The 18,939-nt window shown below is 35.0% G+C and overlaps 1 protein-coding gene across 1 annotated transcript in view; it reads right to left on the bottom strand.

Moving 5' to 3' along the window:
* Positions 1 to 4,000: 4,000 nt before the first annotated feature.
* Positions 4,001 to 18,939, bottom strand: part of LOC142981858 (uncharacterized) — a 220,813-nt gene continuing 205,874 nt past the window's right edge. The window contains exons 4-6 of the mRNA XM_076127995.1: positions 5,192 to 5,356; positions 4,503 to 4,649; positions 4,001 to 4,159 (exon numbers count right to left, since the gene is read on the bottom strand). Coding sequence (XP_075984110.1) covers positions 4,001 to 4,159; positions 4,503 to 4,649; positions 5,192 to 5,341 — 456 coding nt within the window. The 5' untranslated portion in view covers positions 5,342 to 5,356. The remainder of the gene's footprint in view (positions 4,160 to 4,502; positions 4,650 to 5,191; positions 5,357 to 18,939) is intronic.

Raw genomic sequence — 18,939 nt, 5'->3', positions numbered from 1 at the left:
CATGCAACGCGAAAATTAAAAGTTATGATTCTGTTATAGAAAGAGGTCAAAGATTTTTTTATTGTTTTTAAAATACAACACCCGCACTAAGAATTGCTCTTGTGCCGCGGGGACTTTTACAAACATACAAACAACGGACACAAAGTTCAACCAGACCCGATTTTTTTGTGTACAAATAATTGTTTCGGGTTGAAATCGAACCCACGACCTCCCGACGTAATATATTTACATTTTCATAAACATATTATTAAAACAAAATCCTCAATCATAATCTGATACAGAATTCCTCACACCCTTCCTCTTGTGATCTATAAATATAATAACTGTCCAATAAATAAGAAGAGAGACACTAAATCAATTGATGGACGGCGTGTCGCTATAATTGCTGCTTAGCACCCGACAAGCGCCGTTATGTTCCTTTTTAACATAAATCGAATAATATTGAAGCCATATTTTGAATTCTGATTCTATATTAGGAGTGATTATTTAAAATTAAACTCAACTTCTAACTCACACTTCTTGGACTATAGTTTTATTATAATGGTTTATGGATGCAACCATTGGCTGAAACTAATATTTTTATAATATACTTAGGTGTTATTCTGAAACATAAACAACATCACTGTCAAACGCTATAAAAAATCGTTCAGTAGTTTTGGATTGATTGAGTAACATTTGTCTGAACAGCCAAAAGGAGCGACATTAAAGACAATGTTAAGGGGTCTCGTCGAGGTTTACGTATCGATGGGTAGCCCAAAAAAGGCTTTCTCAAGACACTTACAATGTACAAATTACAAGTAAATAAACTACATTCAGAGTTGTTTGAAGAGATTTTGAGGTGAGAATATCATCTATATTTCTGACTTTTTGAGCTCCTTCAGCAAAAGCTCAAAATTCATAACTGTAATTCTTATTTTCTTCTTAACATTGATACAATGCAATATGATAGTCAAAATCGTTTAAACGTTTCACCCAATAAAGATAATCAATAATACATTACTTCGGTCCTTCAATGATTAGTCTAAATAACATAATTCAAAAGTGCACTTCTCAAAACAAAACAATTGAACACAGTAACAATAAGTATTTAAACGATATTCAGTTATATTTGCGTTAATAATACTTATCATTTGTTGCCGCCGTCGCCCACGTACTGTCGCACCAAACTACATTACCAATACAAAAAGGTAACTTCTTTGTGGGGATAAAATGCTGCTTATAACGTCCAAATCTTTCATTATTATTAACTAGTATAGTTCTATATTAATTTGTACGTAACTGTGAACGAAAAATTCAACTTAAAATTTTCAAAAAATTAAGAAATATTGGTCGAATATCTGCAGATATTAATATTTAAGAAGTCAAATGAATAAATATTTAATTTTACTAAGATTGATACTAAGATCAGATATTTTTGTCCTCAAATACTAAACTATGATTTTACTATCCTCTTTATGTGAACATATTTTTTAATGTATTAATCAGGGCCCGAACAATATCATCTCCTACCTTAATATAATATTATTTATCATCACACAATAAATAACTTCCAAAATATTTGCATCACATTTCCATTCACCGGTACATAATAAATAACACCTAACAATATTTGATTAAAATACAACTAAAAAGGAAACAAAATTTACTAAACCCATCAATCGAAGCCAAATGAACTTCATTGAGAACATTTTTCTTTAAAAAACGCAGCAGCATTTTGCTGTTATATTGTCAGCATTGATAAAATATGGCGTCCAAGTCAAAGGCCGTAAGGTTGGTACCTTTGGATTACGTCGACTATCGGCACCCGTTGAAAAGTTAGATCGTCCCTAATTATGATTTATTGTGTTGGTAACATTGGAGTCTCAACGGATTTCGAACTTTTTTATGTTATTGACAGTTTTGAAAAGATTTCGGTTTAAGCAGTTTGGGTTTCGAGGTTATTTGGGTGGAATTAATTGGGTTAATATTGAGATAAAGTAAACAAAATTTGAATTGTAATTTGAGGCTTAGAAGTTACGATGAAACTTTTATTTATGGATAGATAATAAGTGTTGATAGTAAACCGTGGTTTTGAATTCTAGATTGTACAGAAACGGAACTTTAGAATAAATAGGAAATATACCGCATATTTCCTATTTATTTATGCACATGTAGTTTATCAATAAGCATTAAACTGTAATTTATTCTTCGGCATTCAAAACTTGTGTCAACGAAAGCCAATGTACTTAGTATACGATTTCGACAATCGACATCAGTGCGTTACAAAACACTTATTTCAATATAATTGTAAATGTTGTTAATTCAAAAGCTAAACGAGATTATCGAGATAATAATACGAGTAGAAAATTACGCTACAGGTCTAATTGAATTTATTCACATTTAGCACATCTTTTTTACGAAATTGCAAACATTTTTGCCCCCGCCTGTACCGTATTGTCCGCCAAGGCGTGGGCGGGCGTCGAACGTTCGATATATGCATTGTACGAAGCTGATCAAGAATGCAAGCCGTTTATAAATATTTGTTTGTTTGTGCCAAATATTCAGATTTACTGCTCTTTGATTATGTAAAAAGAATAAGATTATTTCCGTTTGGTTGAGAATTTATTTGGTTCAGTGGCCATTCAAGACAGTGATTGTGAAACCAAGTCTGCGCATCACGTATCTCAGTTACTGTTGACGACTAGTGTACATCATATTGAAAGTCAATATACATTACATTGCTGCTTTGAGGTAACGTGTCAATCATTATAATTTAAGTGAGATAGAAATGTAAGTATAGAAAATTGTGGTATTCGAATAGTTGTCAACTGAGGTACTCATAAATGCGCCTAACTTTGCCCCTATAAAAAAGCTGAGTAAAATCGAGTTAAATTCTTCGCATTGTGTAATTAATTACGTGTTTAAATAGAATTTAAATTAGGTCATGGTTGACATAAGTACAGTTATACAGTTAGCTATCTTACTATAAATGCGTTAGTTTGGATGGATGTTTTTACACATTTACACCAAAACTCTGAAAGAAATTTGATGAAATTTTGTATACACAAATATTTTATAGGCTAGAGTAATACATAAAAAGAATACTATACTACTACTATTACTTCTACTTCAGAAAAGGACACATGGACGAAGTCGCGGTCTGAGATTAGTAAACTATAGTTCTTTAATAGGTATAAGTAGGTACAATAGTGTAACAAAATCAAAGAACAAAATTATACCTAACCTAAATTCCAAAATTAGTAACAAATACAATAATAGTCATAATCTTACTTCAAATTAATAACAATACTCTATCAAAATTTCATACAAAATTAAATGAATCTGAAAATCCAGCACACATGTAATTCCGTTGAAAATCCGTTCGAATCATTTAATTGAGCTAACATTTATACTTCTAGTGCATAGTACAGGAATCAGTTTTAGCGCGCCATAAATCCATAAAGAATTCGCTTTAAGCTCAGTAAACACGTTAGGTTTGGAATACATGTGCGACTAGTCGACCACTAAATATTGTATACTAGTCTAAAAATATCGACTTTTACGTTATATGAGGACTTAGACTTATACAGGCTAGACTGGGGCTAAGGCACAGGCATAAGACAGCTTTAAAAGCCTAAGTCCCAAGGTTTGCACAAGTTGACGAAATGTCGGATCTGCTTCGTTTACAAAATCAGTTACAATTTTCCTGCTTAATTTTCAAAATCTATTACAATTTTCTTTCGGTGCATTAGGCATGGTGTACTTGAAGACGGAAACAAAGGTGCGTTAATCGGTTGTTTTTTTACTATACTCGTATTTGTACGTAGGTAAATAAAGTTAGAGCCAGACAAACTTCAGTAAATCATTAAACTCTTCTACACTTAGTACCTACAATAAAAATACTAAGTAGCTCAATAAGAAATTCAAAACCTATATAAAGAAAACGCGACGTAAAATAAATTACACTACAGACTTCAGCACAAATATATTTATTTAAACAAAAACAAATTTTTCACTCTCCCTAAGCCGGTTCAGTAAGTGTCTCAAACTCCTTGCAGAAGAACGTTCCGACTTGCCGGTTGAAGACTTCAGGCTTCCACAGTATTCTTCCATACTCCATCTTTGATGCCCACAAGTGCTGCATGGAGTTAGCATCCAGATCTTTGAAGGTATACGTACCCTAGAACAGAAAGTATACTTTTGGGAACAATTCGATGTTTGATATAAATTTTGGTTGGCAGTAAAAAAATCTTATTTATTTTATACAACTGCTAATTTTGAGCTCAATTGGTTCTAGAAGTCTGGTTGGGCCGTTTTTTGTAGTGTGTCCGATTTATGGCAATAAGCTCTCCCTTTTTCACATGGGACTAACATTTTAAATAGCGAAACGCGGGTGTCGTTCATACGTCATTTGTACTTTCTTACACCTTCGAGTAAAAGTCGAGGTGTAGACTGGTCTACTTTTTTCTCACAAATAACTTAAAACACTATGCTATTACTTATCGGGTGTATCGACGGCTCACCTTCAAAAACATGCAGTTTTTTCTATCATACTTGACACCGGTGGCCACACACATCAGATGGAGCAGCATGCCGTGACAGCCGATGTCGTTCATGATGTAGTTCGGCCTCCATTTGCCGTTCTCCCAGATGAAACCCTTCATTCTGTACTGTAACATGTCGAAACGAAAGATGAAGAATGTAATTTCATGACTGCAACTAGTGTATATGTCTGCTAAACTCGAGGTCTTGGGTTAATTTATTAGGGCGAGCAAAATACAATTGGTCTTTTTCAAATTATGAGAGACTAGCTGACCCGCGCAACTTTGCTTGCGTCAGATAAGAGAGAATGGGTTATAATTTTCCCCGTTTTTGTAACTAATCTGCTCCTAATAGCCGCAGCGTGATGATATATAGCCTATAGCCTTCCTCGGCAAATGGGCTATCTAACACTGAAAGAATTGTTTAAATCGGACCAGTAGTTTCTGAGATTAGCGCGTTCAAACAAACAAACTCTTAAGCTTTATAATATTAGTATAGATGAATTATCATGAGAATGGATGTTTGTTACTTATTCATGCAAAAAACTACCGAGTGGATTGTGATTAAAATTAAGTACACAGGTAAATTTAAAGTCTTAATTAATATTTTGTCCGCCAAATCCCTCTTCGCGTAGAATATCACAGGCAGTACCCTCTTTTTTGTAAAATACCTTAACATTTTTAGCATTCTTGGCCACAGTAACATTCCCACTCAGAAGCATGGTAGTGGAAGTATTATAGATGACAGTATCTATAGTTATCGGAGAGTCCTTCACGTATGGGTACGAAGGAGACTTGCAGTCGTTCACGGCAACTATCATTGACTTGTATGGACCCTGAAACAAAAGAAAAAGTCATAAATAATAAGCAAAAAATTATCACGATGCAGGCAATCAACTAGCAACATTTAGGGTCCAACATAGTGTAATATGTGTGTACAGAACAGCGGTCTTTTGTCTAGACATAGACAGGACAGGACAAAATCAAAATCAACGTCAAAAAGGTCTATTTTTAAATGGCTCAACCTACTGGAAGACCTTTTGATTTGACAATAATTTTATTAATCTTATAAAATATAAAATTTAATAAAATGTATTATTAGTCTTGTTTACAATCATGTATAGCGTGGATAAGCTCAACTCATAGACCACAATGCGGCCACCCATCTAAAGAACGTCCGGCCTAAGCGTGTCATTACCCACTAATCGTTAATTGAACAGTGAGCTGACCTAGCTATGAGCGCACGAGGTATTGATACTAAAGATCCATTGCCAACTGAACTACGATGGCACAAAAATCAAGATAAACGAAATCACGGAAGAGGTTTTCCCTAGCAGTGAGATGACGAGGGCTAACAATGTTTATGTCTGTGAAATCAATTGGTCTAGAAGTAAAAAACTTACCGATGTCGTAGATTCCTTTGCAGACTTTGCACATATGAGGATATAGGAAATATAAATGAATAAAATATATCCAATATTTTTCCAAATCGACATGTTTATCTATGAACTGTTAGAATTACATTAAAAATAGTTTAGTAGACATTTTCTAGTGATTCGAGGGAAATGAGGCGTTAAAATGGGGAAAATATTACAATTATGTATTTAGAACGAGCAAGTATATTCCACTACATTGAATTGACATTATTGTTACTATATTTCTATACTAATAATAATGTCAATGCAAAGTTACTCTGTCTGTTTATCCGTCATTAACGCTTCCATGCTAAATTCAGGGACCGGTTGAATTCAATGAATGATGATTGGGTAATAGATTACATGTCATCAAAGATAATTTTAAAAACACTACGGAACAACGGAATAGCAGGTTCTCGGTGGTATCAATTGTTACCAGAATACAATATTCAGATTTTTTATTATAATTTTGTGGTGGTATCTGAAAGCATGCAAAAATATACAAAATTGATGCAAAATCCACACATTTCTATTTTTTGATATTTTGACATTTGATTTTCAAACGCGGAAATCAAACCGATCAAAAGTTGCGTACATTCTGTCGATCGCATAATAAACATGTCCACGAAAATTTGTTTTTGTCCACTTTTCTGGACATCGGAATCGAACCTGAGTTATCATTGTCAGTCGTACTTTCAAAAAATCTACGACAAAATAATCGCAAACGCGCACAACACCTTAAGCTAATTAAATTAAACGCTGGCTGACCTACAATGAGACGAAAACAATTTATTCGCAATAATAATAAAACGAGTGCATTGTTCTATACTAGTTGATAACGCCGACTTCCCTTGTGTTATGACTCGGATTAAATTGCTTTAAGTACCTGTTGGCAGTTTAGAATAGACTTATGTAGCTATTTAAGGCTGTTACTCCATATAAAGACGCAATATCTATTAACGCATAAGGATAAATATATGGCTAAAAGTTTATAATTCTGATATGAATTCGTTTTTGAAGGTAAAAGAAACAAACATTTATTAGTTTGTGATGTTTAGATATTTTTGAGAAATCTTTATTGGATATGTAAAATTCGCCTGACAAAGGGATGGAAGACATTGTATATCTGTGTGATTCAATAAAGTTTTTAATTTCTACCATTGGTGGTACTTTTTATCTTTTTGTTCTGCAAGGTATATTTATAGGTCATTTTACTACGGACAAAGTCACACATAGATCTTGTTAAAATAATGATCGTTAGACTATGTATGTCTAAACCGTTGCTCCAATTTGGATTAAATTTGTGTTGTAACTAACTCAATCAAAGATACACAGGTTCCTTATACTCGTAGAATAAATCCACACAGGCAAATCCAGGGGAAATAGCCCTAAATATACTCAAAGACAAATTAATATTACCTGTACGTATGTCAGAAGTGAAAATAATGAGTTAAAAATATTTCAAAAGAAAAGAAAGAATGTTCTAGACGATCAAAGATTTATCTAATGATGTATGAAGAGGAAGGGAAAATTATTGAATGTACAGACACGGTCATTACTATTTTGTTGTATGAGATAGGTTTGTTGTACACTACGGTGTAATTGTAGGAAAAAATGCAACGTAGCTATCAATTTAGATTTCATTGATAGTAAGAAGAATTATTCTGGTGCTAGCAGATGCAGTGCATCTCTTGGAAATTACCTTTATTGACTTTGGAAATAAGACAATCGTAAGTTCATAACGACTAACTATAGTATTTATGTAAGAATGTTAACGTTCTAATATAAGTACTATAATTAATCGTTTAATACAATGCTTTTTTGATCAATTAAAAGATCATATCATTATAATTATTTACTCAAAAAGTAGTATTAACATGTCTGCAGCAGAAATAAATTGATAATCATGACAAAACACGTGAAAAGATTGAACAATCGTTTGGAACTGACAATCAGCTACAAATTTATCAAATTATCAACATTCTGTTACACCCTAATGTATTCCACCCGAACTCATCGTGTTGGAAGCGATCCAATAACCTTGTCATGTTGATATGAGTCACAGTGTTGCGCGACACAAGATCCTACGTTATTATTGTGTTCGGAAATACTTGCATGCTAATAGTGCAACTGAATCATTTAGGATTAAGAACCGACCTAGTGAGTGGGGGGCTTTATGTCGGAAACGTTTAATTTCATGTTCTAGATTTTAAGCATATACTTGTGCGTTAATTAATTAAAATTATCTTTCGTAATACATTATTTTCTCTTATGCTTTTGCTATGCAGCGCAAGAAAGGGTAATATGTTTATATACCAATGTTAGTTTAAAGTTTTCATTTCAGAACAACTACTATTTAGAAAAATACAAAAGTTTCTTACATAATATGTTACAATTACAATCTATAAAATCCTCTAAAATTGTTATATGCACTCCGTAGACGTCCTTATAATAAAAAAAATAATTTTAGGATTTAGTAAAAAATAAAATTAAATTATACATAAAAAAGAACCACAATAGAATTTTATTACATTTTATACAGTACAAAACTTATATAACTAAATATTTACATTAAATTATTAAAATTAAAACTATATATACACATTGACGAAAAAAAAACAAATATAAATAAAAAAAAATTAAGAATATAAAAGAAAGGAAGCGCGCTACGCGTCGTAGTACTCCTCCACATCGCTGTCTATCGGGAACGTTCCCAGAATGCTGGCAGCATTGCCACGTTGTATGGCAATGCTTAACCTTTGTCCCAAGAAAATGCCAGCATTCTGGTCACGGGAACTGTCGACGAGGCGTTTGGCGATGTCTTTGTAAAGTAAGTGGGCGCTCGGGCCCCATGGTCCCAGCGTCTCGACCCCAAACGGCTCAAACACATACTCACCAACAAGACTTCTGTATTTGCGCCGCTTGAGGTCTTCGGCAGCCGCAGCAGCAGCTCCAGAAGCACCGGCCGTCCTTGGAAGATGAGACGGCGCAAGGGTGTCGACGCAAGTTGCATCCCACACCAAAGGCCGTCCCATCCTCCAAGGCATCAACGACATACCGTCCGGCCTCTTCCCGTCATCGCGCGCCAGCCCATTGGGTTCTAAGATGGCTGGCATTCCAGTGGCGGCAAGAGACCGGCGAATGATGTCGTTGAGGTGTGCGTGTCGGGGTATACGGCCAGAGCTCCTACTGCAGGAAAGACCATGGTGCCCAAGACGGTCGACAGCTTCTCCACAGAGACAGCGATGCGGAGAAACGCAAGGAGCACCCAAACGGAGGCAAGTGGCGATGCGAAAGGTAGCATCATCCATCATCGTGCCCACGTTAAAAGATGGAAGTGCTTGAACCCAAAGGCCCGACTCCCACTCTCCCACAGCCAACAGGCGAGCACGCTCCGCAGGAGAGGATGACGTCTCTAAAAGATTTTGTCTTAATAAACTGCAGAGCGGCGCGTCCCATTGTCTCTGGGAGGACAGGTTTCGGGGCAACTCGGCATTTGGAACGATCATTCTCCATGAGTTCATGGCGTCGGTCTTGCACGACACTTCAGAGTCAACCAGTGTGGGGGTTAAAATTTTCCTGGTTAACTCTTCCGTGTTGTGAACCGAGGACAGGAACGCAGGTAAGCTGACATTGGAAATTTTGCGGACGCCGAGGCCACCCAAACGGATGGGTAAGGAGGCCTGAAGCCACACTCGGTCGTCCAAAGCCACATTTAGAATTTTGCTCAGTATATTCTTGATGATACTGTCAATTTTGAGCAGAGGTGCTAGATTTTTCCAGAAAGGGGATGATCTTAGTGCATGAGTAAATTTTGGGACAAAAAGACAATATCGGATAATAGTGAATGCCGAATGTAGGTTAATTTTAAGTAGGCGGTCCGAAATTTCGTTAAAATTTTGTGTTTTTTCTTCAATGAATGGCACGAAACCCTCTTCTAGGATGGGGGCCCCAAGGAGGCGAAGAGAACTGTTTTGCACAATTTTGATGTTCGGGGCCAAAGAGTTAAATTTAGAAATAACTAAAGGTTTATCTACTTTATCGGAAAGGTAAATTTCGCTTTTATTTGAATTTAAATCCAAACCAATTTCGCTAAATTTGGTTTTTAAGAATGCTAAATCTTGCAAAACAGTGTCAACATCACCTCCAAGAGTTCCATCATCCAAGTACCAGACATTAAATTTTGAATTTATTTGTCTAATAATTGGGTGTATGGCTAAACTAAAAATGACCGGTCCAAGAGGGTCACCCTGTTGACAACCAACCGAAGATGCCAAAAGATTGTCCTTATATAGTAATTTTGTAGGTTGTCTATAACACTGATAAAGAAATTTGTATAATTTTGGGGTTCCTAATTTTGCCTGTGTCAACAGGGTGTCCCTATTAACCGAGTTAAAGGCGTTTTTCAGGTCAACCTTCAGGATAGGAAAAGAACCTACTTATAATTATCTTCTTCTAGATTTTGATAAATAATCACTCTAAAATGAAAACAATTATCACCCACATGAATGAAGCGAACAAAACAACCTCCTGTGTGGCGCAGAGATCAAAGCGTCACCATTCACATGATGTACTGACAGAGTCCAGGGTTGAGCGCCGACTCTATCGATACTAAGAAAATGTTATTATACGGTGTTCCACTATGATACTTACAATGAGTATTACTATAGCTATTTATACTGGAGGATTAACTTTCATTTTTGCCGAAATGTCAAAAAAATTAAAGTGTTGTTTAAAACCGCATACTGGACCTTATTTGGTTTTACATCTTACATGTTAAGAATTTTCATTAACAGTTACAAAAAAACGGTTTAATCTATTACTGAAAAAATCTCTCGATATTATATAGACGATAGAAAAAGAGGGATATTTTGTTACCCTATTTATTGCCATAATCAACCACCAATAAAAGGAAAAACCGAAACGTGATTTCTGCAATATTGATGAACCGCATTTACTCGTACACTTAAAAACTAAAATGTACCAACATCAAAATCACACAATAACAATCATAGATTACGAACAATAATACTGCAACAATCATAGTAGTGCCCCTGGATCCACTCCAAAAAGGCCAAACATCTTAAAGGAAACTCTAATTTTAACATTTGAATTGTGTTCAGTACATCCAATTAACGGGCAATGATATCAACCATATTTATAATTCATACCGCCCACTTCTCGTAATTTGTGAATGAAATAATTAGTCTAAAGTACTTGGAATTTTGGAGAATAAATTTCACTAAAATAAGGACTGTTTGATATATTTGTAGTGTTAGAAATGGATAAATTAAGGAAGCGTTTGTGAAGATTGTGTATGAAATAAGAACGAGGTTTAGAGTATTACTTTAATAGTACGAGAGTAAATTTATTGATGCGTTTAGTTGTTCAAAGTATATGCAACTGTTGATCCTTAATTATATATACTTTTAAATTATAATTGTACTCAGGTACAATAAAGACTTGCCTAGTTGTTTGGGATACCACTTCTATCGATCCTTGATTATACATTTTTTTTTATTTTTAAGTGTGATTGGTGGTTCTAAAAATACGTTCGTACCTAAAAATTATGTTATTCGAGTGCTGTGCATTGCCTTACAATGACAATATGTAACCAAAAAGCAATTAAAGTAAAATCTCCCTTGTTTCCAAAACCCTAACTTCTCTTTTTTGGATTTGGTAGTAAGTAGTCACTTGAGATCCAAATGCAATAAAATATACATACATTTTCAATCGACACTTCCGTACAACCTTCCGAGAAGACAACTTCAAAATAAACAACCAAAAACTCCAAAACAATAAATCAATAAAATATTATAATTCAATTCAAAGACATTCAATACAGCGATAAATCAAGTGCAACCGATGACCAATACATTTGTCTCGTAACACTTGCAAAACAAATACAAAGAATCTACCAGCGACCACCATAAAGCACTTCACAGCACGAACTCTGCCTATCTCATGTCTTAATTTGTACTTGAAGTTAAATATAAATAATATAAAAACAATGAATATGTACACTGACAACGTTGGGTCGTGCGAGTGTAGAGTTATTGAATGAGAGAGTTGGCAACGACAAAAACTTAAGCTTGAGATGATTTTTGGGAATAACCGCTTCATGTTGTTTGGATGCATTAATAAATAGGTGGGCAAGTGTCGTAACACAATGAGTCCTGAAGGTTAATGACGACGCGGACGTCGAGAGAACGTTGGCGTGATGATTTGAACACTTTTCTGGATGGTTGGTAGAAAATGGTCTAGAATAAAGACTGGTGGATGAGTTTGCGAGAAATCTTTGCCTAACAATGGGTTGGCAAATGGTTTTTTAGAAGCAGTTTTGACGTCAAAGTTTCTGGTTAATGTCCGTTGATGTTTTGACTTTAAACTATTATTACTTGAAACAATATTTATTATCATTCGCAGTACTTTTCTCCACCTTTAGCTTAGTCTGCCTCTTTCTGATTATAAATTTAGTTTTTTCCTTCTCATCCTCATCAACCTCTTTGGCTCGGTTTCACATAATAATATTATAAACGTCATGAATACAAAACCTCACATAATTTCCTCTTCATAAACAACCCAAGTTCCTATCTAATCGTCCCAACATCTGCGCATACGCACGCAGCGGCGAGTTTGACGTTTAACAGAAAAATCTAAAATCATAAAGCACTAACACGGCTCGGTGTCATATCGGGTTGCGATTGCCGCTTGCATGCTAATATCTCCACTACGAATCATTAAAGAAATATCAACCCTAAAGCCTAAGTCATAATAGCGATTTTCCCTTGTCAGTTAAGTGTTGTTTCTCAAGCTGATGTAGTAGTTGTTCGTATTGCTTGCCACGCGATTTAAGACCTTATTGATATTGGATTGGTTTGCAATTTAGTGGCTGTTGTGTCGGTTTTCTTTATTGGATGATAGGTTTATTGATTCGAATGTTGGTCAGGAGTTTCTTTATTTTAATAATGGTTCATGTTTTAAAATTATAACTTTTGTAACTAAATATTCTATTTTAAAATCTTCACTATCAAACCTTTGGATTATCGAAAACTTTGCTATTTTTTTCTAAATTTACTTCGCAATTTCAATATATAAAATTGATCAACCATTTAATTGCTTCTCCTTCTTTCTACTCTTTAAATGCTCTTTAATACTTATCTAAATTGTCAACTACTTTTCATCAACCAACAACTTTTTTTTTGTTAGCCTGTATTGTCCCACTGCTGGGCAAAGGCCTCCCCCATTTTATTCCAGTTCTCCCTATCTCCTGTTATGCGTGTCCAATAAATATTAAAGGCAACCAACAATATTACCAGAAATCTATCTAAATATCACTTTCAAACCACCAATTATTATCACTCTCAACAAAACCCTACCCAAACCTTTCAATTCAGAACCTCAGTCAATAAATCGATACAAAACAACGAACGACATTCCGATACGATGTCCCAATCGGCACAGAATTAATATCTCATGTAACGTGTCATTTTGTTCGCGAGGTGCCACAATAAAGTGCGAGTGCGAAGACGTTTAATATTACATGATATGAGACGATGCCGCCTGGTAACGATGGATTTGTGAGCTATTGGTGATTTAGCTGGTCTTTTGTGGTTTTGAAAATATGTATGATTAAGGTACGAAGGATAAGGAAATGAATAAAGAGTAGTAATTGAAGATTTCAATATTGTCGTGTATGACAAGATATATGTGATTGAAGCAAAAGAAGTTTGTTGTAATCGGAGCAGAAGGCGTTCTTTGGTTTCTGCATACCCTCATGGGAGACTGTGAGTTGGAAGCTATATTTTATGTCTCTACGTATAATAGTCAGTACTTGTACAGACTGATATAAAAAACACTACAATTCAGTGTCATGTAAAATTTTATAGTAAAACACATTATGTAATTTAAATGTGATTAGAACGATCTACATCCAAGACATTTTGAAATCATTTCTATAAGTAATAAGTATGATGTTTACTAGGAAGATGATCTTCATGATTTTTTTAATGTTACAGGTATATTTAACAAATATCACGTATTCTTCTTCTGTAATTTGTATTTTTTCGTAAGTGTCCATAAAAAGTCATCTAAGCGACACATTAGAATTACAAAACAAACTGACATAAGCCACAAACACCATGAAGATGGAGGCTGTTTCTCACATATGATAAGAATACTAAATGTATCAAATCTTAGTTGCGACATCCTAACTTTGTAAGGTCATTGTAACGGCGGAGTAATACAAACTAGTTTATACATCTGGCTGTGATCATCTTCTTTAGGGGTCTTCTAATTTACTTTCTTACTTCTAATCTTATTTTGGGATTTGATGTTTTTAAATGTAGTTCTTCAAGAAATCGTGATTGCGGTTGCTTAACGCATCACCCTTATAGCTGGATCAATGAAAATAGTCTGTGGTGAAAAGGAAAAAATAAGAAAATCGGGTAAAATGGTAGTTCTCATTCCTAAAATGTCCCCTAACCGAATGATTTCTACTATATCAACATATTTATTACGCATTGTCAAAAAATAAAGAAATACTTTATAGCCCTAAATTAACTTTAAAGGGCTTTCTGTGTTTTTCGGAGTATCTACTCTTTCTGACACTGAGAATACTAAATTTTGCCATGTAATTGGTAACACTATTTTGGACTGTTCTGTATTTACTAAGCTTCTCTACAAACAAACACACATCACATACTTCATGATAATAATAGTATAGATAGTCGTAACAAGTATTGTTTAATATTCCACAAGTAAAACTCCCCGGTCACCTTTCATCTTACCGATAGACATCGCATGCGTCTGCGCATAAGAAGTATGAAGATAATGGAAAATTGTGCGTTTAGAAAGTGCTGTGGTTTATTTGTTTGGGAAATAGATCTTCTTGGATATGAAAAATTTATGATTGAGGATAGAATTAGATGGACTGATTGTAGTTAGTAATGAGCCTTTCCTTGTATAGTAAATTATGTTTGTGAATTATTTTAACTTGTTGGAATTTTTCCTTTTGAGAAAGACTTGCGTGCGTAAAATTACGCTATTTGCTAGACGAAAAAATATTAATGTTAATTGATGAAAAAAATTATGTCCATGCATTTTATGCTTTAATAAGAATTTCCCCCCAGAAGACGAAGAGTTTACTTAATTCAATGCAAACCTGATATTCGTTGGACCTTACAAACATATCGACGGTCCCTACGTACAATAACCTAATTGCAAAACGCAAATTTTACAGGAGAGCGGTTTGAAGTTTCAAACACTTGTATCTCAAGTTCTATCAATCGCAGAGCTATGAAATTTTGCACGAAGTCTTTATTTGTTGTCTTTTATGAGAAAATAAAATTAAAACGTTAAAATATATTCATTTTATGTTCCATTGGTCACAACCGTCGTTTTAGATCGGAAACATTCCGACTAGCATTTACCTAAGTGGTACTTACTGATTTTTACATGGGGGATTGAACAACGATCTAAATTGTAACTGCCTTTTACTAAATTTTACGTTGAGTATAATATTGAATTACGGTGTTTTCATACTGGAAGCCATGAGGTAATGGCTGATAATAAAATAAAAATAAATATTTTATAAACTTTTTTTATTAAATTCACAATAGGCAACCTTTTTCTTCATCATAAAGATATAAAACATTACATAGTAATAATATTGAGCAATCATAATTAGGTACTTGTTGAATATGGTTGCTCGAGAAAAATGTTTCAAGTATACATCAACACTTCCAAAGAAGGATGATGAAGCCGAGATCGAGAAGGATCAAGAAGCATACACGTTAATATGCCTTTACTTAGAATCTCATCTGTATCCGTATGTTCAAAATCTTACTTACGCAAAAGAAGTGTGTGATGCATTGACAATAATTTTTGAAGACAAGGAAATAAATAGGCGCATAACTCTGATGAATTGTCTCTTGGATGAGAAGCTGGAAAACCACCGATCTGCTGTCATGAGTCACGCTCAAAAGCGTAAAGAAATCAATCAAAGTTTCGATGACGATTTGGTTGCCGTGGTACTTTTGCGAGGTATACCTGATGTTTACCGCCCATTAAAATAAAATAGAGCATTCAGGAATGAAGATTACTTCTCAAAATGTTCGGCAAAAGCTTCTACAAGAAGATAGCGCTCAGAGCTCTTCAAATGAATCCTCGTCGAACTCGGCTTTAGTAGTGAAGAAACAAAACAAAACAAACAACTGCTTTTAATGTGGAAAGAAAGGTCATAAGAAGTTCGATTGCCCGATGCTGGACAAGGATATGGTGCACGCTTACCAACGGTTTCCTCGAAGTCGAAGAAAGTTGCGTTATGCTGTTCAAGTGTTCACTGTCGGTGCACACATCCTTCAGCCCCTCGACGTTTTATCTCGATAGTGGAGCCTCGACACACATGAGTTTTCAGAAGCAGTGGTTTAGAGACTTTAAGGTTACTGATAAGAATGTTGTGACGTGTGCAAATGATTATAGAATGTCAAGTGAAGGCAAAGGTGATATTATAGTTAATGTGAAAGGAGTTTTGTTAACTGTAAAAGATTGTTCCTTTGTGCCTGGCTTGAAAGTTAATCTTTTGTCGGTATCTAAGTTGGTACAGAATGGATGGAGAGTTATTTTTGATTCTAATAGCTGTAGGATGTTTCACCAATCGATAAGCGAGATAACGAGTAAACTTGTGGTTACTGCTAGTGAAGTCTCAGGTTATTGTTTTGCTATTGTAGATGGTGCTTTGGCTACGGTTCTAGTTGAAGACTCGTTGGCACTTTGGCATCGTAGATTAGAGCATGTTAACTTGAATGATTTACGGAAGTTGCCTAACATCGAGGTTGGAGGTAAAAGTGTAATGGAACCTTGTGCTGCTTGTATAAGAGGTAAGGCACATAGAATACCTTCTCCAAAGGGTGAAGCAAGGCGAGCGAAAGACAAACTCAGTTTATTACATGCTGATTTATGTGGTCCCATGTCGGAACGTTCTTATGGTGGAGCTCATAACATGTTCGTAATAGTAGACGATTTCACTAGTAAATTTCTTTCTCAGGGAGAAGTCTCAAGCTTTGAACTTTTTCAAAGACTTCGTGAGGCATGTGGAGAACGAAACACGTCTGACAGACCCAGACAGTATTGAAGATGCGGAGGAGAGCTCAGACTCAGCAGATGTGGATACAGATCCTTGTGTTGAATCTGTGGAGCCTGTGAATTCAAATGAATCTGATGCTGAACATTGTGATACAAGAGTCAGAACAGTAAGTGTGAATATCGAGGAAGAGCCTAGGTATCCTTTGAGGAATAGGCTTCGTAGCGTACAAAGTGGACTATACTGCTACAACAGTACATGCAAGTTAGAGGAAGAACCACGTTCGTACAAAGAAGTCCTTCGAAGACCTGATAGCCATGAGTGGATAGCAGCGATGAAGCGGGAGTTGGAGTCCATGAAAGAACACGATGTTCGGAAGGTGATTGAGAAACCCCCTGGAGCCAAAGAGAAGACGTCGGTTGTGGCGATTCCAATATTTCTGCTATATTTGAATCTGACAGTATTTTATCACCGAGCAAATTTGAAGCTAATGGAGCCGAGGGTGGCGTAGGACTCCTTTTTGCATGGATTTGAGCCAGATCTTAGTGTTCATCTTTTGATGCTAGCGAAAATGGACCCGAAAAAAATAACAAAAAACAACGTAAAATAACAGAAATGGTAATTACTTACATTTTAAATTAAATATTCTCGATGTAAAATAACTTAAGTGGCAGTTACTTAAAACAGTAGTAAATGTTCTCCCACGTAGAAACACTTATGTAACACTTAAGACTTTTTGATTCAAAACATTCCCAAGTAAAATAACGTCACTACCAAAAGCGACTAATTACGTCGGAATTGAATAAAGCTTGTTTAGATTACCAAAAAAGTAATTTAAGTTGATAATGTAATTAAAAATAAACTTTTTACTGACTAATAATTAAAGTTAAAGAAGGTACAATAAAATAAAACGTCAAATTCAACTTACCTGATGATATTTTGATGGTTTTACCTTTATCTTTTACATTTTTCATTTTCTTTTTTGCGCGAGCGCAACAAGCCCGCATGTGGGAGTTACGGGGGAGGCGCGCGAGGTTGTTGTTGACTTGCCAATGTAAAATGTCTTAACTCTCACTAATGACATTTTACATTGGAAGTGTTGTAGTTCTGGGGTTTGTCGAGTGTTGATTTAGGGTAGAATTAAAGCATTTTTACTAATTTTTCTTTAATCAATCGAAAGTATATGACAACCGGAAGGTCACGGAAACAAAAAAGGCAAATCCCGTAAGTACCACTTGTACGTAGGGACCGTCGATATATCACACATAATTTTTGTTCGAATATAACTATAACTTATAAAGTCTAAAGGTAAACTATGACATATCATAATCACAATCAAATCATTCATTCATTTAGGTGAAAGCACTCATGATTGTCAATGATACAAGGAGTCAATTTACCGCCAGTTCAGAAGCTAGGGCCAGTGAGTCATAATCTTTTAACACAATTAACGATCTTAACATAGCCTAAAACCTACATCACAATTTCAACAGTTAACATCCTAGCCCAACGTCACCCATAAAAATCAACTCAAAAATTAAAAAAACAAACAAACAAACACACAGCAATCACACTTACGTTGTGTGAACAGAGGATCTCATATCTCTGTTCATAACTCGTTTATTTATGTCTTACTTTACCAAGCTCCCGAATCGGATTATGTTACATAAAGTCATTGTTTATGCGCCGACTTCGATCGCTTCTGATGTATCGATTTCAAAGGATTTAGGGACCCGTAGCAAGATTTGAGATGACATTTTTGTTTTTGTCTGTAGTATGGATTCAATATTTTTCAAGACGTAAATTAATGGCGTAAATTATTATTTAAGAAAATATACTTTTAAATTCCGGGCTAGATTTTAGGATTGTAATAATAAGTTCTCTGCTTTTCGTAGAAGTAGTAAACACATTTACCCTTTTA

The sequence above is a fragment of the Anticarsia gemmatalis genome, chromosome 20 (assembly GCF_050436995.1).
Source record: "Anticarsia gemmatalis isolate Benzon Research Colony breed Stoneville strain chromosome 20, ilAntGemm2 primary, whole genome shotgun sequence".
Lineage (NCBI taxonomy): Eukaryota > Metazoa > Arthropoda > Insecta > Lepidoptera > Erebidae > Anticarsia > Anticarsia gemmatalis.
The sequence above is the reverse complement of the archived record's forward strand: the minus strand, read 5'-3'. Positions and strand labels throughout refer to the sequence as shown.